The 23,081-nt window shown below is 37.9% G+C and overlaps 1 protein-coding gene across 1 annotated transcript in view; it reads right to left on the reverse strand.

Moving 5' to 3' along the window:
* Positions 1–303: 303 nt before the first annotated feature.
* Positions 304–23,081, reverse strand: part of GRAMD4 (GRAM domain containing 4) — a 78,823-nt gene continuing 56,045 nt past the window's right edge. Inside the window, exons 6-19 of the mRNA XM_017811564.1 lie at positions 22,736–22,868; positions 22,236–22,261; positions 18,719–18,810; positions 17,098–17,189; positions 16,080–16,128; positions 15,225–15,296; positions 13,895–13,938; positions 13,687–13,796; positions 12,303–12,457; positions 8,382–8,529; positions 7,836–7,929; positions 6,572–6,656; positions 5,112–5,180; positions 304–4,161 (exon numbers count right to left, since the gene is read on the reverse strand). Of these exons, the coding sequence (XP_017667053.1) occupies positions 4,060–4,161; positions 5,112–5,180; positions 6,572–6,656; positions 7,836–7,929; positions 8,382–8,529; positions 12,303–12,457; positions 13,687–13,796; positions 13,895–13,938; positions 15,225–15,296; positions 16,080–16,128; positions 17,098–17,189; positions 18,719–18,810; positions 22,236–22,261; positions 22,736–22,868 (1,271 nt within the window). The 3' untranslated portion in view covers positions 304–4,059. The remainder of the gene's footprint in view (positions 4,162–5,111; positions 5,181–6,571; positions 6,657–7,835; positions 7,930–8,381; positions 8,530–12,302; positions 12,458–13,686; positions 13,797–13,894; positions 13,939–15,224; positions 15,297–16,079; positions 16,129–17,097; positions 17,190–18,718; positions 18,811–22,235; positions 22,262–22,735; positions 22,869–23,081) is intronic.

The raw sequence follows: 23,081 nt of genomic DNA on the forward strand, positions 1-23,081 counted from the left end.
AGCATCTTAAAACTCACTGGTCCCCTCCTTTTTTTTTAAATTAACCATATAACTACAAAGTGACAGACTTACAGAAAAGATCTAATCAAAAATATACATACACTCTACAATACAGTTACAGGATTATTTAAAATAAAACACTTGTTCCTTGTTCCTTCAAAAGCAGTGAGGAACCAAACCCACCTGCTTCCCCCACCAGTGATGGACCTGTGGCTATGAATCTGCCAAAAAGCACTAACTCACCTCATTGCAAGAAATCAGGTGTAGTTTTGAAAGATAAGTAATGAAAGTTTGCAAGAAGCATTAGCACAAAGCATTTTTAGGTTTATTTAAATAAAAATTATAATTTATACAAGACTTTTTAAACAAACAAGATTTTCTTAAAAAATGTACAGGGCAAATAATTTCATTATTTCAATTATCCATACAGTATAAGTCTTTTGTCAAACAAAAGTTACACTGATAATGAATTATTTACAATTTCAAAATATAGACTCAAACCTCAGACATAAAAATTTTAACATCCATTATATTTCAATGATTAGTAGAAATTAAACATCTGCCAAAATGTACAGAGTTCAATAAAAACTAACAATGTTTTTAAACAGGTTTAAGTAGCCAAAAAAAAAGGTACATCCTTTCATCTCTTCATGGTTGGGTAAAATCCCTTTTCTCTTTGTCTGCAGAACAAGGGTAGGGTTTTGCTGCTGGCATCCTGTGTGATGTTGCTACTAATAAATAGTTTGTTTTATTCAATCTTGCCTCACAAAAGCTACAGTGCACAGAAAGGCATGATTTCATATTTCAGCTTGTTCAGCCTTTTGAATTTAAGTGGTCGCTGATAATTAAAGCAGTCAGTTTTCATCTCCCTTTTTTTATTGTCTTTAAAAGGGACTCAAACTAACCAGTGAACTTCTTCAGAAGTTAAATCCAATTACGCGTGAATGATCCAGACATCTACAGACATCAACAGAACTGCAAATATAAACAGCAATCAGACAGACAGAATGACAAGAACATCACTTTCTGCTATTTAGAAGTACTTTACATTAAGTGTTCCAACCCAGCCTGTTACTGTAGAACACCAGGCTGTACTGCAAAACTAGACAGGAAGATTGGAATTTAAGGTGAGAACTTCAGTGTAATTGTACAAGTCAAGTACATATTTACTTGCTGCCCATCCTCTCCCGCCCTCCAAACCTGGGAGGGTGTAGCAGCAGGAAAAGCATGAGTAAACACACTAAAGTGTGTTTAAGTACCTTCTGGCATCTTTGAAGTCACATACACCACAGTTATGCAGCAGGAACCCAGATAATGTAAAGTGAAATTTGCAAAATATGTACACAGATGTTTGTCAATTATATTACAACTCTATTAAAAAAAAGAGAAATCCAGTCTGTTTCCTATACATTAGAGTGAATCAATGTTGCATTGCAGTTTGCACTAGGTTTACTGCTTCAAGAATCACTAACTTTTAAGTCCACACTGCTAAAAGTGTGGACTCATTTCAAACATCAGAAAATAAATTTTAAGAGCATATTGTACACATGAGGCATTTCAGTCTGGGAAAAAGATAGTGATATCTTTTCTCTGAAGCCTAGATATGGTTAATTGTCCTGGCACCATCAGTATAGATCCTATAGCTCCTTCAGGAACCAGAATCTAGGACAACCTTGTTTACAAGGGTCAACCAGTGAGGAGGAGGGTGGGAGGGGGAGGAGGTAATAAGTACGAGTCAACTGATTTCCTACTGAAACTGCTGTTGTGATCAGAGTGAAGGTATAAATTACACTTGAAAAATGATACAAAAATAAGAAAAAGAGCATGCTCTCTGTAAAAAATATAGTTTTCTGTTTGTTCAAAAAAAAAAAAAGGATAATCTTAAAACACACCCAAGGGATTTTTTTCTTAAGACAAAATGAATGGATCTGATTAAGATTTATATAACATTAAGCCATTTTAATGCCTATTTGTTAGCCAAACTTACTATTCAAGGAAGATTCTAGAAAGGAAAGCCAAATTATAATACAGAGAAATTACAAAAAAGAGACTAACTGATTTTAAAGTAGGTTTGAAGAGAAAAATTTAAGATGAAGAATATTTACTTAAACATATAGCCTGAATGTGTGAAGTGATGAAAGCATAAACTGTCAAGCCACATCCACTTTAGATGGTGGCAAAATGGATTTCCCACCTGCTTCACTTACATTTTAAGTTTCCAGGCCCTGAGTTACAGCATACATAAGGTGGTGTTAGAAACACACCCCTTTTTCAGGTCATGTAAAGACATGTTCAAGTGCTACTCTAAAGGGAGAACTCAAAAATTACACCTTAGCCATTACAGTGGCCTCCCCCCCACCATTCTTGCTTACATTTCCACCCAGGGCACAGAGTTTTACCCTATAAATGTTTCACTTTACGATACTCAATCAAATCATGGTATTCAACAATATTTCTTCATATTAAGTTTATATTGAGTTCTCATATCATACCTCTTCACGGCCAGAGTAAAGAAAGGTTTGTACATGTTGACTGCCACCTTCTTCATTACTGCTGCATTTGTTGACACACTTTAATTTAAAACTGTGCTAAGACTCAAACACCCTTTGGTGTTTGTTACCTCTCTCCCCCCTTCATTTTACCTCTTTCCCTATAAATAAAGAAAATTCTTGTTTAAAAAAAAACAGAGAAAAAAAATCCATGAAATTAAGTCCCATTTTTACACAAGAATTTGCATCTCCATTGTCATTTTTTTTTACAGCCATTCATATAATGTCTGGAGAATCCATACTGCTCAATTGAAAAGACATGGCAAAGGAAAAGATACACTGGAAGGCCTGGCATAACTCCTACTGTGCTTTCATGAAAATGCAAATAAAATTCTAAACCTCTCAGATGGGTGCCATTATATAGAGTATAAAAGCTTTCTAATATTAAAGACAAAGGTCAATATGTGCTTTGCTGCTAGATAGGCCTGAGAGAGTTCAGAGGAGTACAGCCTCCCTGTTTTACCTGGTAGTTGGGTTTAATTGTTACTAAAATTTAATTCTGCAAGGGGGAAGACAGCAGCATATCAATGCTCCTCAAATTATGCTTTGAGAGGAACTAGTGCTTTCAGTTGCTATATTATAGTGGTTTTTCTCATTACAAGGTAACTCAAGAGAAAAGCCAAATTTAAAAAAGTCATGTCTCAGTTTAGTTTAATTATTCCCACCTCCCCCAACACAAAAAGCCTGCAAGTCTTTAATGCATTAACGTACAAATGCCTTGTACATACAACATGTACAACAGCTGAGCCCTTCTATGACAAGTATCTACAGAAATACAAATATATGATGCCTAACATTTTAGGAACAACATTTTCGTGCCCTCTTTTATAAAAAGTATCTGCCTGCCTTCCTTCCTCTTACTTTAGTTTATTAGGAAAGGAAGATGTAGTTACAAACTTTCTACTCCAATTCACTGTCCAAGTAATTGAAACACCTGTATGCAGGAAAAATTGAACCTAACCAAACCAGTAAAATATCCTTCTGTGACACAAAAATTAGCAAGGAGGAGTTATTTTAAGTGCAGTTGTAAATGTGAAAATACTGAAATGCCAATACTTCCTTGGTGTTGCTATCAGTTTTAATGAAGAACCCAATTCAAAACTGAGCTGAAGAGAGACTTCAGGCTGCTGCATCCATTATTCTCACATCACAGGGAAAAACAACTAAGATAAAGGGACAAACTAGTGATATCAGTGGAGTTAAATGGATCATTCTGTTTCACTTCGTTATGTAGTCAGATCTCCAAGTATCTTCCCAGCTTTTAATGTCAGTAAATAAACATTAAAAGTGCTTAATGTGCAAGGCTAATAGTGATGATAGCACTTTCACTGTTTTGTTTCATTTTGGTTTTGTTTTTTTTTTTACAAAAACCTTAAAAACAAACATGAAGGCATATATAAAATACACTTGATTAGAAAAATTATTGCAAAATAGATGAGGATGTTCATTTTTTTTCCACTACCAAGTTGTAAAATAGGAAAGTTTCCTTTAGTTCTTCTAAGATAAGATACTAGCTCTCATTGCTGGATGTTGCAGATGTTATTTTCACATACTGGCTGAGAATTGTCTCAAAAGCTTCATCTCTGTGTACCATGGCACCAAAAATCAAAGGCTAAACAACAGAAAAAAAACACATCATGTTAGTCTAGAAAGAAAACAGTTTCTCCAGGTATAGTTTTGGCCAGGTCAATAGGAACAGATAAAGTCATAAGATTACTCTTCTCTACTAAATCCTTGGTTATATGGCAGAGTTTCTAATATTTTCCACTTTTTTATATTCTTCCTAAACTAACCATGGCACAAAATGCATCTGGACTGAATACGAGGAATGGAGAACATTGTAACCCACTTTCGTCTCCATCCCCTTGGTGCATGATGTTTTCCTGATTGACCTCTGCCTTCATTAAAGTTCTAAAAATCTTTATCAGTGCCTCTTCATTTTCACTCATAGAATATGTATTTAGGTAGATTAACATTTTCAACCTCCTAATTGTGAAGTATTTCTCAATATCAAACAACAAGCCGAAAAACTCGTACAACAGTCATGTGACTTGGTAAAAAGTTATTTGTAAGTGATTAATTTAAAATAGGGTTCAGGTAGATGCTAAGAAATGCTTCAGTTGCCCAAAAGGTATTTGAGGCTTACAGAATCTTAAATCTTATGGTACTAAAGACTGAAACAGGAAACCTTTATCTGAGAGTCAGGCCCTTCCACTCCAAAGCCTCCTCATCCACAGATACTATCAAGCCATAACCTTTTTGTTTCAGACTGTGCAGCAGAGCAGCCCCCATGCTCCTCAAGAAGGATGCTGGGGAAAATCTTTCTGAAGTGTTATAGTACGATAGTCCAGATGCAGTAGAACAAGCTGAATGTCTAATTCATTAAAGTTCTGAAGACAAACACACTGAATAATAGACAACTGAATTTAAAACAAACAAACAGAAAAAGCCAAACACTGCTATAAGTGGACAAAAACCCCTTTATGCTGGTGTTAGCCAGAGAAGGAAGAAAAGAAGGGTATGAAGTCAAACACAGCAATACTGACACAGCCAGCTACTTACTTTTTGTGTAGATGGTGTTGATACAGCAATACCCATCCCTGATCCTGGGAGAACAGAGAGCACTTTATACTAAAAAGAAAAAAATCACAAAAGATACCTTACTTACTGAACAATTGCAAAAGATGCTGTGGAGGTTACATAGCTCATCACTGATATAATATATAATGGCCAGTCTTCGCGAGCGAAGATTTGGGAAGGGTCATTAACCCTTCGAGCCTGCGCAGTGGATTTTTTTTTTTTTTTAGGTGAGACACAGTGTGCGCTGAACTGAGCCCACCCTTTAATCCTGAGGTTCATCTGCCGGGGTCGAGCAAGCTTGGACAGTGGCAGTGAGGGTCTCAGAACGTAGGTTTGTTTAGAGTGACCTTCTCTTAGATGGATTGCCACACAGGGCTAACGAGCTCCATCTGCCCGGGGGGCCGGGAATCGAACCCGGGTCGCAGCGGTGAGAGTCCTGCACCCTAACCACTAGACCACTAGAGGCCCCTCATCACTGATATGTCTTCCCAATATTCACACAGAGGAAGAGACCCCCAAATCAGACCTTTGTTTCCCACCTCCAAATAAAAGCAGGCATGGCACATGTTTATGCTTGGTTGCACAATCCCTGTCTCACCTTTGTTAAAAAAACCTAAACAGACACAAAAGGACTTTTATGGCTGTACAGACCAACCAACAAACGAGCCAGCATTACCTCAACTATGATGTCTGAAATCCATTCATATGGATTATTAATTCCAATAGGAATGTTCGATTTGAATGTAAGTTGTCTGCTTTATAGACATGTGATATAAATAGAAGGAATTAATTTTGAAATCTGGAGGTACTTAACACACTAGCAGACACCAGGCTGTGTTTCTTTGCTCAACACGATTTAATCTGTGGCACTCACGGCCACAAGATGTAGCAGAAAGCAGGTGTGTTTAAGATGAAGACAAGTGAGGAAGGATGACATCGTACTTGCCGTGCTTCCAACTATCCATTTTGTGCCTGTGTTACTGACGGGTCCCAACTAGATAAACCAGTCTGGCTATTCTAATGATCTGCCTTTCTTCACTGACAACAATCTTTCCTCCCTCTGAGGCACCTACTTTTAAGATGGTGCATCTACTGATATCCACACCCAAAATAAAGTTAGTATTACACTATTCCTGCTAATAATAAATCTTATTAAAGCATATGCAGCAGCTCTAGTCAACACTGGAGTTAATAAACAATACAACTTTAATCTTTAATGCAGGAGTGTAAGGGTTTAGTAAACTACTTTGTCTTCATGCTCATAGTGAGTTTGCGCGTGGCGAGTCTGAATGACTAAACAAGCAGTTCCAGGAAGAATTACATTTTACTTATAAAAATTATCAATGGCATGCTTTTTCAAAATAATAAGGAAAAATGCAAAACATGACTAGCTGAACAGAAAACCATTCTTCTCCCCTATTTGCAACACCAACCAGACATACCTTCTGGATATCTGTTATATCCGTTAGCTTTATAACCTTATTTTTTTTAGATGAGCCAGATTTTGAGCTTTCAAAGCACAAGTAACTGAAAAAGAGAAAAGAAAATGTTCATTAAGTTATGGTATTCTAAAACAAATTTCTCAAATACTCCTCTTGTCTCTTCTGAAGTTTGAAATCTCACAGGTTAAAATCAGCTTCAAAACCAAAGAAAGAGGCACACAATTTGCAGTTCAGTTATGGTTTGTAATTTAGAGAAAACATTTATAAATTCTAGCAACTGACTGGTCTGTCTGAAAGCCCAGAACATATGGTATGCATACACACACCCAAAAATTCTTGTATTTATATTATTGCATTTAATGGTTAAACCTGACATGCATTTTAAAGACACAGGAGGGACATATATCCTTAAACAGTTGAAATACCAAATCTCCAAAAGCTTATAAATCTTTTACCACCCTAAAAGAAGATTAATAAAAAACACTGTGTTAGTTTCACGGTATTGTGATGCAGACAAAAGCTCAGATTTATAAATGCTGGAGAGTGGTCTCCATCACTAGGTGACATTGCATACAGATGAGCTTTACTTCCTTTCATTACACTCCAAAGGAATTTCAGTGCAAGACCCAAACAGTAATGACCATAGCTATTCAGCCCTGGGAGGCTGGAAGGTAGTAAGGATTAAAAAAAAACCCTAAAAGCAAACAAAAAGAACCTCACTCAAAAAACAAAAACAAAAAACGAAAACAAAACCCAAACCAACCAACCAACTAAAAAAAAAAAAAACTAGCCACAAAAAAACACCCATAAAAATTAAGTACTGGATTTGAAACCAAGGCTTGATTTTCAGTTTTCTTTTTGTTGCATGTCATTTCAAGGAAGCTATGTATTCAGCTTGCTTTAAAATCCAAAAACTAAGACTATTTGCTGTTGATCACAACTTTCAAAGTATACTTAGCTTTTAGGTTTGTTTTCTAGTATATATATAGTTAGCACGTTATCCACATTAAGAGCTCCAGCTACTAACAACTATCTATACAGAGCTACTCTGCATTCCTATGCAGGCCTTCCCAAGGCAAAATCACTTTTGTTAAGCGTTGCCATATACCAGATTCAGCTCTCCCTATGATGCTTTTTTGAGGTTATAAAGCACCTTGAAATGGCATTTTCGTTTCAAAACATTGTTAAAGGATCACTTTTAGATTCAAATTCTTTAATGTCTTGCATTTCCCTCCTAAAAAATGTGTGGAGTGCAATGACTCACTTTTCTGTGACATAAAGAATTCCATGTCTGATGTAGTCTGTAGGCATCTTCTTATCTCTGTTAATCAAGCAACAGCGCCAGCCATTTTCAGACGCTGAAAAAATCATAACAAGAATTCTTAATTTAAGAAAAAGAAAGACAGATAGGCACTACCCCCAACGATTTCCTTATAAAACAGAAAACAATGAATATTAAACTTTAGATACCTAAAACTAAAAGTGCTTAGAAAGAAAAGCCTAAATAAGGTGTTTTAGAAATCATAACATCTGTTTTAACACTGGTTTTAAAAACCCAAAACAAAAAGCACCCACACAATTATTCCCTTTAACTCGACTATTGGATTTGCATAACCACAAAAGGCACATCAGGCTGTGCACTTTTTCAAAGAGCAAGGATGTGGAATGAAAGCGGCTGTCTCCATTCATCCTAATTTAAAGCAAGATTTTTTAATCAAAAGCTTACACCTACGCAAGGCACAGAAAGGGAATTCAACTTTAAACTATCCTTGGCTTTTTACAAAATATTGGCCTTCCTGTGGCATCATACCTGTCAAAGGACGTTCATTCTCTGACAAGTTAAAAACTTCATGGAAATTCCCCTTCTTGGTGGTATGCAAACGACTTGTGTCTTCATCTTTGCTTATTCCGGTTGGGGCACTTGAGCCCACGTAGATTCTGGATCCTGTTGTTTGAATCTGCAGAAAAAGAATCACGATTCCAAATTCTGAGCATCAATATTTAAGCTACACTCTTAAAAATAATTTGGCTAACTATTCTTTTAAAAAAAAAGAAAAAATCTACAATGCAACAATTTTCATTAATTACTTCAGTAAAGTTAACTTTGGACTACTCTAATACAGCACCTGAACATAACCTTTCAAAGTGCTGCCCTTTGATGGACACCCTTTGCAGGGGTGAAGTTCGTGGTGCTAAACACACCTACCTTAAAATACCATTTTTCTACAGTAAAGGCTATATCTGATTAGATACAGCTAAGTCACTGCACACAGCTCCAACGATTGTAACTAGCAGGACTACTACTGGCTTGTCTTCAAGAGTTAGACAAAATATTACTGCACAAAAGAAGTTTAGAAAGAAAAAAGAGCAAAGAAAAAGCCACACAAAACTGCATAAGCTCATTATAAATACAAATGCTGAAATTGAAAGGAAGTTTTCCACGCTATGATCCATACCTTTTCATGCCCTGACAGCTGGCAGGAAAAGAAACAAACAACACAAATGTGACAGTGACAAAAGAAAAAAAGTAAAATCTATTTAACAGTATAATACATAGAATAAAACATGAACTGAGCGACACTGCAAGATCTTGCTCACAAACCAAGAGACTACACACAATGAATGCAATTAAAAAAAGAGTTATCCGTGGTTAGAGCACACCAGTTAAATTTATTCAAGGTTGCATTACAGCCATTGATCTTTCCCTTGCTTTGAAGTTACACTGAATTTTGAGTGTTGACATATGAAATAAAATCTGAATGGCTGTCAGCATCCTTGTGGGGAAAATAGGCAGCATTGAGTTCCCAAAACCAAAGTACTTGAGTAAAATCTACTTTTAAATAGAGCTCCTGAAGCACTGGAGACTGCCCTAGCAACAAGCCTTGCTTCTGGAAGGACAGCAGGCAGTTTCTTTTTGGAAAGCTTGCCTGCATTTGCTTTTTCATCTTGGTGGGGCACCACATGTTTCCAAAAGCTAGCTTTTGTCATTGATGCATTAGCAGCTCTGTTCTTAGCCCTAACATACACATGCAATTAAACAACTGGAAAACTGGCAACATGGAAGCTCAGGACTAAGCTCTTCCTCTGTGAAGGCCCAATGCTGTTGAAGGCCAACCAGCCTCCAGCTGCTTTTTTTTTTTTTGCACTAAGTTGGCAGCACTTGACACTTTGCAGGATTTAGAGCTAACAAAAGAAATCCGAAGCAAATGAAAAAATGTGTACTGCAATTGCTAACTAGAAACCAGACTGACAAAACAGGCACAGCAAAGGGTTTTTGTCATCCACCTTTTAGGGTACAATGATGCCTTGGGAAAAAAATAAAGAAAGTTGACATGGAAAGCAAATGGCTGATGGTAACTGCAATACTGCCTCAGGTATTGCTCTTCTGCGGTGCTCTTAGCAGTGATCAAGTCCCTGGAACCAAGGAAAATAACAGCTTCTCCAACAAGTACAGAATGAGAAGAGCTTTTTGAAATCCTTCTTAGACAAGTTATTTGGCTGCACATGCACATAGCCAGGTGAAGCTCCATGGTCCAAAGCAAAAAAAGATCAGGGCAAGAGGTCTAATGTTTTTTGCGCTGGAATAAGGGCTATTCCTGCTCTTTGCTACACTGCTTCATACCTACCTGTTATACAAAGAGATTAAAAAAAGGAGTTTAAACTTCAGCACCACATCCCATCTGGTGGCTGAAAATGTGAGAAAGTTCTGCCCTTACTTCCAGTCCTGCCTAACACATGCAAATGTTTCCTCTAACCACTCAGGCTTGGGACAACCTATGGTCAATTACTAAGCGAAAAGCATTGCATCCGACTTTGATAAGCCTTAAATCTAACTGGAAGTGATCGGATTTGTAATGCTGAGGAGTCCTGACTGTCTAAAAATGTCACCAACAACCTGGAGGTAGGAATACCTGGAGGTATTCCATTTCAATTGATCTGTCATCAGCTTTTGACATACAGCCTTTACTGATCAGATATTGTTGTCAGGACTGTTCTCTAAGGACATGGGGTCAGAGTAGTGGTACAGGCAATGAATAATGCATTGTGTTTAAGTTCACGGTGTCTTGTATGCTGTTTAACGATAAGAAGCAAAGCCAATACACACATGCTGGCACTACATGCGTTTGGGCTCTGTCTGTTCTATGAAAAAAATGAAAAGCCCATCTGATTTTTACCTTTTTGTACAAAAATTTATTTTTCATACTATGAGGTTTGCAGAAATCTCTCAAGGGGTATAAAATTACTGAGACCAAGTTAACGTTTTCAAAGATATCTGGATGCACGTATTATAGTCCTGCACATACTTTCCAGGCAGAGAAGCCAAGGCCACCAAGTCAGACATGACAGTACAAAATCCCTGGTCTACTTGTCAAAACTTAAGCCATGAAGAAAACCCAGAAGGAATAATTACTCTCTAAGCTTATGGATTCAAGCTTAGCAATTCAGAACCTTTCCCCCTCTAAGGCAGATTAGAGAGACCCAGCAAGAAGCTGTCACAACCACCACAGTATGTGAAAAACAACCTGTAAGCTCAAGAAGCACAGAAACTTTTAAGGCCATCTTCTGCAAGCAAGAGAAATACAGGCCATGGATGGCTTCATCTAAGTGTTCATTTACTTTCCTCATCCCTTGGAAACAGGAGCAAAAGATTCACTCTCTGTCTTCTCATCCCTTGGAAAATAGGAGCAAAAGATTCACTCTCTGTCATAGACTGTCCTTCTCCAGTTATTTTACCATCAACTGCTCCATCACTCCCAGAACCCAAGACTTCTTCATCACAACTTAACAACTGAGGGTTCATGTGCTTATCCCTTTTGCTCTCCAGTTGTGTACCCAGCCTGAATTATTGCTCAGTGCTGCACATTTCAGACAATACTCCGATACTCCATGAATGCAATCAGATATTGTGCTAAGAGGCATTAAGCAAATGTTAAAATAGGAATTAGACTGAAGATTTATTACAACTACTTTAATTTTTAAACTAATAAACACTGACAAATTCAGGGACAAGGAAATGCATGACTAGCTTTTCAGTTATCATGTCAGGTTCCAAAACAATTTACCAAGATGCACAAAACACAACACTTGAGATTTAACTATGACATTTTAACAAAAAGAAAATGTACGGTTGGAGTACCAACATGGTGAGAAGTCCTTTATGACCACTATGCTAAAAGGTCACCTAATAAAAATAACTGTAAGACATAACACCTAAATCTGTAAACTACTTTACTACCTCTGCTAATGCTTATCCCATTAGTAAGACACATATTATAATCAAGCCTTTATTTAATTTTTTTTAACTAACTGTTCTTCAATTTACCTAAGCATCTAAATTTCCACTGAAAAGGAATGTCTAAGTATAGAGGTGGATGCATAAACACTAGATTTTGATAATAAAATCACACAGAATGTATGTCAGAGAAATTGATATGAATACAGAAGATGTTATATTTCTGTGTTTAGCTTCATATGATTCACAGTATATATATATATACACAGATATATATATGCACAAACATTTTTGATAATTGATTCTTTTCATGCAACAGAACTCATAGAAAAACTGTGAATCTTGAAAATAATAAAAAAATAGAACTAACGTTGATTGTTAGGATTTAATTAAGTGTATCTTTAATGTGCTCTAGTCACTGGAGAAAAGGGAAAGGGAGAAAGGGATCTGATTTTCATATGTTGGGAACAGAGGGACAAAAAGATTTATTACCCTTACCCGTCTCGACACTGTAGCATTAGATCTTTCTTTGAGCTGAGGATCTGTCAGGAGACTTATCCAGATGATATACGGAGTATCATACTTAGCTCTTAGTCTGGGGCATCGTTTGAAGATAAAATCAACAAGGAAAAACTTTGTTCCAACATAGAGTCCTGAAAAAAATTCACTTCAGTATGCATGTTGGAAGGGCATTAAGAACATCACTGTTTTAATAATGTTTTAACAAGTTAATGAATGAAACCAAATTCTGCATCTTCAATCATAGTGTTAAACCATTCCCTTGGTTTTATATTTTGATTCTTCTTCTAATAACATAAAATTATTTTTCTTTTCTTCCCTGCCCAGATTACTTCCTCCCCATCCTCAGTTCTTTTAAAGCACTTATATAGCTGCTATTATCCAGAAGAACATTAAAATAATTCAAACATATGTTCCAGAACCAGTCTGAAAACACGATATACTTCCAAAACAGAAATCAGACCAGAGCATTCAACTCTGCAGCTCCTGCAAGAATTTAAATGGCAACAGAGGGCTCTCACGTACTACATAAAAGTCTATCTTCCAGTCCCTCCTCTTATCTTATCCAAGTTATTTCCTTGCATTCTCCCAGATTAAAAAGGGCTTAAAATACTCTCTCAAAACTTTACTGAGTGCAATTCAGATCTCTTGAGAGTCAGAGTAAAAAAACAATTCCTCACACATCTGATTCAACTGCCACATTAAGCAAACCTACATTTATGTTCAAGCTAACACAATTTGAAGTTCAGTGCCACTAAAAGTAATACTCATTTTATTATATCATTACTTTAATGAAGAAAAAAAAAGAGAGGTTCTTGGTTCACAGTACAGGGTTTCATACCTTAGAAAAATGATGGTCTCATGCTGTAGTGAGAACCCTCCTTTCCCAACTCCCAGTTGAGACTAATTACCTGCCACTTCACCCACAGTTCGTTTTGTCCAGCCTATCCACCAAGTTTTACAAGTATTCCCATTAACTTTTCCATTCCAACTTACCCTGTCATCCTCATGCCTTCTGTGTCTTGCCATATATTTACAAAGATATATGAGCAAAAAACCCTCAAAATATAGGACTTTCCAGAAGCCTTATATCTGACAGTCTGAAGAGCTCTGCTAACAGCTCATCATAAACTTCTCCTCAAGAAGCAAAAGCATTAACCAGTCTTTTTTTAATATATACGGAGACGGTTTTCGAAACTCTCATGACAAATGATGCCAAGTACAATGAAGATACTTTAAAACACTGTGTTATTTATTAATGAAGGTTTTCTTTCTTAAACTCTAAAATTCTCCCTCTAAAGATCATGTAAATTTTAACGCGTTAAATCTAGATCGTAACAGGTCAATTATTTATTGTGTTTACCCAATCCAAGGCCAAGAATCCTGTACGGCAAAAAGCAGGATGCAATAAAAGCTGCCCACAGAGCAACATAGAGCTTCTGTGTTATTTCTGGCTGGACCCACATAAACAAGCTGCACAAAAAAAAAGAAACAAAATTTTATTACCAGTGTTCCAAATACTGGTCCAGTCTTGTTTTAAAGGGAAAAAATACTCATGTCAGATAACTTACTTTTTAAATTTTTCCAGTATGTCTGCCATCTTGCCAAAAAGGTTCTGCATAAGAAGCAAGAGAATTAAAACTAAGTCCTGCATTGTTTTGGGTGGTTTTGTCCACATGGAAACCAACAGTTATCTTACTCTGTTGGTAAGCAATTTCCAGAAGTGGGTTTTTTTAAAGTAAATTTTAGCCATTAAATACTTCAGAAAACAGAATAGCAATACTCAATGACTTCTATCTAATTTAACATCTTGTTCTGGACCTTGTGATTGATAGTTAGAAGTGAAGAAACTATTTGATCCCACTGTCACAACTGAAACATATCTATATTACTGCAAATACAGCTGTCAATCTAAGAGCTCAGAGTTTCTGCTATTAGGTAGAATTTGGGAAATTTCTTCACACATTTTGAGCACTGAAATTTGGGAAAAGGGTTACTGAGTTCATCAAAAGGACTATTTGCTTCCTCGAAGCCAGCCACTATCAAGTTTTTATAATAAGCCCATGGAGTTACTTGATTCCATATAATTCCAACAACTATTGATGCAAACTGACCACTGCTTAGGACTAAGAGCCACCTTCTCTGACCGATGCTTGCTGTCAGAGCACTTGAAAATTTCCCCTTCCCAATAAATTTCCATAAACATATGCACTGCCACCAGCAGAAGGCAGGAGCTGAGCATACACAGCTGGCAAGGGAAAGGTAAACCCTGTTCAAGAGCAGCACATCATTTGACATGGCACAAGGCTGCAGTTTACTGGGTGGTGCAGTCACTCAGCCGCTACCTCATCAAACTGATGAAGCCAGGAGAAAACCTTCCTTCAGCCTCTCCCACACAAGCAGATTTCAGGGCTTGAAGGGGGTGGAGTTTTTAAAAACATGTTATTTTAGAGATGCAGTGCAAACTGTTGAATTAACACCTAAACAGACAGTAGCCTTCAGCTAAATCTTGAAGGAATAGAGCCTTCTACATCAGTTTTGTGACTAGCAGATTTGGGATAAGGACCCACCCTCTAGTACATTGGTAAATTCACCATCCAATCTACCTTATCAGAAGCTTATATGAATATATAAGGAAGAAAACTGTGAAAGCTCCAGAGCTCACTCAGAGATGTGACCAGAGAACCTCAACCAGTTCTCTGAAGCATCATGCCACTTCCGAAGCTCCAGGAATCTTAACAAGATCTCCATTGCCCATAGGTATAAAAGATCCCTATGCAAGAAAAGTATTTTTGAGTGTTTGTTTTCACATGCTGCATAACAACATCCTTTGACCACTTGGACTATGAACCTCCTTGTTTCTAAGGGAGCAGCCAGAGAGGCTGGAGAGCAGCACAGTACCTGCGCCTTCTGAGCCACGTCTAGAACAAGCTGAAACTTTTCAGACACAGTCAGGTCCTCTTTTGCATGTTCCTTAGGCAAGAAAGAGACAATCCATTAATTTTCGGCTCAGATGAAACATATTTTACAAAACTTCTCAAAACAAGGTGATCCCTCAACATTCTTGGCAACAGTCCTCTCCCTTTAAATAGTCTCTAAATTTACCAACATCCTCTCTTTTTTCAGATCTACTTTCTATGTCTTTCATTGCTAGTTATCTTTAGACCTTATTGCTCTCTACAGCTACCTGAAAGGAAGTGGTAGCAACATGGGGGTCAGTCTCATCTCCCAGGTAACAACTGACAGGTCAAGAGGAAACAGCCTTAACTTGTGCCAGGGGAGGTTTAGACTGGATATTCGGAGAAATTTGTTCACAAAAAGGGTTGTCCAGCCTTGAAATAGGCTGCTCAGGGAAGTGGAGTCACCACTCTAAAGGTATTTTATGTGTCACTTAGGGACATGGACCAGAACTCATTGATGGACTTTGCAATGTTAGGTTAACAGTTGGACTTGATGATCTTAAAGAAAACAGAATGCAAGGCTTCTTGAAGATCCCACAGGACCTAACTTGTCCCAAACTGATATCTTAAGATTCATTTCATAAACGTATTTCAGGTTTTGAGTATTTTAAGGTGAAGCACCTGATTCTAAGAGTGCTGTTAGTAAAGATTTCTAAATTACAAAAAGAAAAAAAAAAGTAATGTCTTTACTTGCGCCTCACTCTTCCTTTCACAAATACCCCACACAAATGCAGAGGAAGGTTTAAAGGTGCAATTTTTTTCATAGGTGTACCGGCCAAGCTGATCGAAGACCTACCATGGGTTCAGAAACTTCAGGCACAATGCTCCACTGTATTCTCCAACCCCTAGAAATTATGGAAACAGTTAAAGAGAGCAAGAACTTCTCCACCTGCCAACATGAATTATTTGTAAAGGGTTAAAAAGTAGTTTTCTGCAACAAGGACTTATAGCCTAAAAGTTAATTTATAATCCCCAAATTAAGAAAGAACCCACAACATAACAAAAGCACAAGTGGCCAACAACAGCCAGCCTTAAAAATATTAGCTAAGTAGATACTACACAGAAATACTGCTTGTGGGTTTTACAACAAAAGTTAATGGTGGACACAGAATAAACAATTAGGAATATTTTTTCTTTTCATGTGAACAAAATTACATCAACTTATTCAGGAGCCTTGTTCCTACCAGCAATTCTCAGGGAAATGGTAAGTATCAATTAAGAAGTCAGAAACTTATTTTAACATATTCACATTAAGGTACTCTGCACCATTTTAAGGGGGAAAACACCATCACTGTAAAGTAGCATTTTAAAAAGATTCTCTTAATATAGAAAACATACATTACAAAAAAGTCTTCATTTTTAAAAGAGACTGAATTTACAAATGGAAGACACTTTGGATAAAGCATGCCGAGAGCCTCAGAAAAAGGCAAAACTGCAATTTTAGGTGAAAATTCTCTCCAGGGAAAAGCAGCTAATTTCAATATTTAAGGTGATGTTCCCCAAGTACTCTAAATGCTGCAGAATTTTATTTTAGAATTTTAGTGTGCTGAGGGCACACTAAAATTTTTTTGTTTGAGAGCATGCAACATTATTTATGATGACGCAAGTCACAGGATACAAAGATAATTCCCTATAATAGTAAAAGATTTTAGAAACTGAGCAATGACACTAAGGATATTAGAGTTTGAATTTCTCTTTGTTAGACATAACCCACAACATTAGAAAAGGTAACAGTTTACAGCTCAATACAAGAACAATAAGACATCTTTCAAGCAAAGCATTACAAGAGAATAAGCTAGTATTTAAGTAAATACCTGGCTATGAGGTAATTTAGGGATAACCTCAAAATCGCTAAAAATAAGAACATAGGAATGGCCCAGCCATGCCATACAGCATTCATGTAAATCTGCAGATTAAGAAGAAAAAACAAACAAAGACAGATGTGGATTACAAACGGGGGTACAGTGAGTTGCATGAAATACCGTTTCCCACTATGCTGAAGGGCTCAGAATCATGCAGTTAATTTTAAAAAAATTAATAAATTTTAGCCCCCATGACTGACAACAGCCCTGCACTTATCAATGTAAGTTAAAACTGAAAATGAGCCAAATCTCCGGAGATTACACCTAACTAGTTTTCAGCTGCCTGAAAGAGAGTATTGAGTATTTCCAACACTACAATTACATGAAGGGGTAGGAGGAAAAAAAAAAGAAGTAAACTTTAAAGACTGTGAATCTGCTACATGACCATGATATGGTCACTAATGGTATAGAAGAAGAGTTATAATGATTAGCCCCATACTGGGCAACAGGATAAACTCTTGCTCTAGTATTTCAAGTAAATAAATTCCAGATATCTACCAAGTCTAAAAAGATTGGAGGAAAACAGGTTTTATTTTACATAACAAGTACAAACACAAAGGTATTCTGTTCCCTTCCCAGCTTCTGAAAATAGAGACTACAGTCTCTCTGTGAGAGATGATACGGTTTTTATGGATAACCCCAAAATGAAACGTTGCTCTGGCTCCCAGGTCCAGAGCTTTCAAAAAAAAAAAAACTCAGCTGAAGTTTCTTCTTTTGGCTTTTATCTGAAAAATGGGTTTACCAGGAGAGGCAAGAGGAAAATCAGTAGATTAAGAGAAGGGACAGACACAGGGCACTGGAACAGGGAAGTCTCCTCCTCAATATTGCTTCAGTTGTGCCATGTAAAATAGCATAGGCTCTATAACTTACAGGAAGGGATCATTTAATGAAAAAGTGTGTGACATTTTCACCAGACAGGCTCATTCAGCTACGACTATTAGTAATTCCTTTGATAGAACAATATTTCATATTGTGACCAAAAGAATTTAGATCATTTAATTAACATTCAGAAGGAAAAGAAATCAAAACTCCACTAAATACTTATGTCTCTTTGAGACATCCAAACCCCCTTAGATAGCATGGGAATGCTTGAATTTAGCTCACAGATCTGATATTTGCACATGAAATGATACTGAAATCAAGGCATTTTGCCTCTCCTCACTATGATCCTAACAAGTGGCAAAGAGCACTGATGAGGAACGATAGCTTCTCATCAAACAACCACTATCAGCATTTCAGCCCTAGGCAACAAGAGACTTTGCAGAGGCTGAAGTTACCATCAAATTACTAGGACTGGGAGACAAAAAACAAGAGAACAATGCCCAGATCGTTTTAAGTTATTTTAATAGTGACAAAGCTATGCTACAAGAAACCCAGGATACACAATTTAAATGGTTTTGAAATATAACTAAAGTGACAACTACTGGTATTTTGTGTTAAATGAAATTAACACTATTTGATTTGACTTGAACTGTAGCACAACCCCTACTCAGATATGGCAATTTCAATGAATTTCAGCAAATAATAGATTTTTTAAAGTACTTAGTACTCCCAGAAGAATAGGATAACTTACAATAAAGGCAATAGCAGAAGTGTAGATAGAATACCAGTCTGATAAGGCAGAAAGATTCTTCACAAAATTAGTAACAGGTTTGGCACCTCTCTCTAAAGAGAAGCAGAGAAAAAACAGAACTGTTAGAATTAGCTGGCAGTAGTTAAATCACTCGTAAATGACAAACAACTAAATTAGAAAATTATTAAGAATATTCAAGACATGTAATGACAAAAGGCTTATCCAAATAAAGAAAAAATAAATCCATCAATGTAACTGAGAAATTAGTTAAAGAATGCATTTCCAAAAACTAAAGTATTATCCAAGACAAAGGTTATGTCTAAACTCTTAACACATACTATAGACAAAGAAAAAAAAAACAACATCCTTTACCAAGGGTACCCTGGATGCTAAAAGCAGTCTGTTCTGAGACCTGTCCATACTACCCCAAAGACCTCTGCACAGGTCAGCTCATCCCACTGTAAAACAATGTACATCAGCCTGACTGCATTGCAAGCCACCAAGGAACAACTTAAAATCACAGAATCATTTAGGTAGGAAAAGACCTTTAAGATTATCATTGCATCCAACCATTAACCCAGCACTGCCAAGTCCACCACTAAGCCATGTCCCTAAACAATCTGCCCACCAGCGGATCAACGCTCCTACTCAACTTGGTGTCACCTGCAAACTGAGGGAGCACTCAATTCTCTTGTCCAGGTCATTGACAAAGATATTAAACAGGACTGGCCCCAATCCCAAGCCCTAGGGAACACCACTACTGACCAGCCTCCAATTGTATGCAGCACCATTCATCACCACTCTCTGGGCTCAGCCACCCAGCCAGGTTTCTACCCAGCAAAGCATACACCTGTCCAAGCTATGAGCAGCCAGTTCCTCCAGGAGAATTCTGTGGGAAATGGTGTCAAAGGCTTTATTACAGTCTAGGTAATAGACTGTGGTGGGAGGAAACAGTTTCCCCCCTGCAGTTATAAAATGGTAAAACCCCAGGGGGTGGTGACCCTTGAAGTTTTGAGGTTTTACCCAATGAGTGCTTCTGCAAAATTGAACATATCACAAGGAGAACGGAAGAGAAGGTAGTTGTAGTTGTTGTTGAAGAAGTAGCCATGTTCTGAAGCCACGAGCTGTGGTCATGAAACTCGGAAACAGTGTTAAACTGGACTGAGCTCTGCGACTGAGAAGCTAGAAGGTTTTTTTCTCCACCGTGAGCAGCAGAAGCGGCGGCAAAAACAACTCTGACCGGAGACAATGGCAGAGAGCCAACAGATAAGAACTGAAGAAGCAGCAAACAGCATGCAGCCAAGGAAGACACAGAGTTGTCTGAGAGAGCCAAGAAAGAGAGCCAGCAGCAGACAGACCAGACCTAAGCTCTACAGACAGAGTTTTTGGGGTAAGAACTGAACCAAAAGACCACAAACTCCTTGGAGATCCCTCACTTCCTAGAAGGGAGGGGTGAAGTGCTACTGCACTGCAGAAAAGAGCTGAAAAGCTCTGAGAAAGAATGCGGAGGGAGTGACCTTGGTCCCCCCGCTGCTTGAGACAGAGCACAGAGCTCTGCAAAGGGGACTTGAACACCCTGAAGATACAGACCGTCATGAAGACCCCCGTGTTTCGTGGTATGACGTGGTGATGCAACCACTGTCTAGGTGAACGCAGCCCACGGAAGAGAAGACCCTCGCTTGAAGACGAGTGGCCGAGGGGCTTGGATACCCCCTCGTGTGTACTGGCAGCTGCTGCATGAGAAGAAGATAGATGCCTGCTGCCTTAGAGACATTGTTGCTCTGAGAGTAGAAAGGGATCTTTTCCTACTTCCCTCCTGGACTTTTATTTGGAGGGGAGAAGAGATTTGATCCATTGTAAATACTTTCATGTCATGGTAGAGAAAGCTAATATTGTATATAATGTATTGTAGTATTTATTTTGTACAGTCATTATAATATATATTCCCTTCCCCCATTTTGAGTCTCGTGTGGTGTCTGGAAAACCATCTCACACTGGGTTGAGATGTGGGAGGGGGACTCAGACTAGGGAATTGGGTTTTGGAGCTCTCAAACCATGACAAAAACATCCACAGCCCTTCCCTCCCTTGCTGCTGCTTCAGCTATCTTAAAGCCAGGCTAACTCTGTGTTGGCTATGTTTCTGCAGGACTCTATCCATTAGCAGCACTTTGCTGCTTACTCTTTCCAAGCCAAGCAACACAGCACATCACTGCTTCTGAAGAAGTCTGTCTCCCACCTCTGCAGACCTTTGCTCTTGCTGTCACTGTATGGGAGACTGACCTGTGCTGTGAGAGGCCCACAGACAGATGCACACAGCCAGCAACAGCAAGAGGGGCTCTTTCTCAGCTCCCTAAAACCCACTAGTCCTTTACTCTCTTCCTCTAAGCTCTTTTACCACTTAGACAAACTAGCTAGGGACACAAGGAAACAGAAGAGGGCTGCTGCAAGACGACCTTTGCTTTCTTTATTGGAACACACTAGTTTTGCCTTCCCTGCTGAGCAGAGTGACAACTCCTCTTGCACAAGGAGCCCCAGAAGCCTTCACCCTCATTTGCAGTAGAACTCACACTGGAGGAGGTCATGGACTTAAGCACTGCTTCCATCTGCTCTGCTGCAGCACACTAAACAAAACCCATAGTGGAAACTGCTGGTGACAACAAGGTTCTGGAGAGCTCTGAGTGATCATCAGGTACCTCGGACAACAGGGATCTAGATTTTATGGCTCACCTAGCTGAAGTTAATAACCACTCAAAGCTTAAGTTTAATACAGGTTTTTGAAAGGTATTCCGAAGGCAACGCACGTATACCACTGAGAACAAGTCACAAGTATTCTCCCAAATAAAACTACAACCAATACCGGTATTAAGGAGAAAAAACCCTGACCTTACATGGAGATTATAGACCCTTATTTCAACTCTACCTTCCTCTCTACAATAATTTACCAATTTGGAACATGTATCAACATATTTTTTTTTCAGGCTAGCAATTCTTTGAAAAACAAAACTTTTGGAGGGCTTAACTGCTTTGCTTAACCTGCCATCTTGCATCCTCCACCTTCCAAAAAAAAATTTATCAGCAATCCAAGAGAAAGACATGCAAGACACACTCAGGGTATGCACTGTCCAAGACCCACTTCTTTGAAAGCAAAAGCTGATAAACCAGCAAGTAAACTACAAGCAGCTAAGACATAAGCAAATGGACACTCTTACTTCTGCCAGTGAACAAATACCCTATTCTCACTTATTGCATGTTTACACATTTTAATTAACATTATATGTTTGGTTCAGAGATAGATACCCCCTATGTAATTCAATATTAAACAGAATCACAGTTTCTATCCCTACTCCTCTAAGTTACTTTGCACTCCAAACACTAATTCAGGATTCCAGAACCTTTTCTGCTTATGAACTAGTAGAAGCATTTCAAAACGCTGTATTTTAAAAAGCAGCAATCCTGCCAATAGGGTTACTAAGAACTACTGTTATTTCTAGACAATAAAACAGTGCTAAGTACTTACTTAATCTTCTCAAATTTTCAGTCAACCTGAAAAATAACAGATAAAAGCAATGTGTTAAATAGGTAACCAGTCCACAGTTGTGTACATTTGATCCCTGAAATACTCCTTACAGTTATAAATTATATGTGCATAAAGCTTCACTCTTGCCTGTTAAAAATTGTGTTTCTAGTAACTAATACAGTCCATCTTGCATCAGACCAAAAACTGAAATGTAAAAGCACTCCAGCCTACAACTTGGTGCACAGTTTTTGGGAGGCATATAAAGGAACCTAGTAAATAATATAAATCTTATTTCACCTCAGACAGCAGAAAAACTTAATTTCATGTATTGTCCAAAGCATTCACAAAATTTTTGAGATGGTTCTGTGCTTTCAGTTTAATTACTTGTTATGCAAACACATGCTCAAACTGTGTAAGAAGTTTTAAAATAAAATTAAGTGATGAAGAAAAGCAACTTGCAAAGAAGCCAATAATTTCTCAAAATCACGTTGGGGATTTACCTTCTAGCACTGAGTGGCTCTTCTGTCTCCACTGTACTTTCTTCTGGTTGAAATCTGAAGTCCTCAACATACTCCCCAAATTTGTCACAGAGCCACTTCTGGAGTCTTGAAGAGACCGTGTTACTTTGCTTATCTATAAAAAAGAAGTTGCAAGTATTAGGATAATGCTAGAAGACCTCTTTATCCAATGCCTGCTCCTGTTCCCACACATGATGCTTCGCTGGGAAGCAGACTTTGTACAGATTTCCTGTCCTTCACTAAAGGTGACTCCTGTATTGCTCTCAGGACACTACATGGAAGAGTCTTATTACCAGGAGTACAGGGAGTAAAACATCCTAAGAAACAA

The sequence above is a fragment of the Lepidothrix coronata genome, unplaced genomic scaffold (assembly GCF_001604755.1).
Source record: "Lepidothrix coronata isolate B3197 unplaced genomic scaffold, Lepidothrix_coronata-1.0 Scaffold32, whole genome shotgun sequence".
Classification (NCBI taxonomy): Eukaryota; Metazoa; Chordata; class Aves; order Passeriformes; family Pipridae; genus Lepidothrix; species Lepidothrix coronata.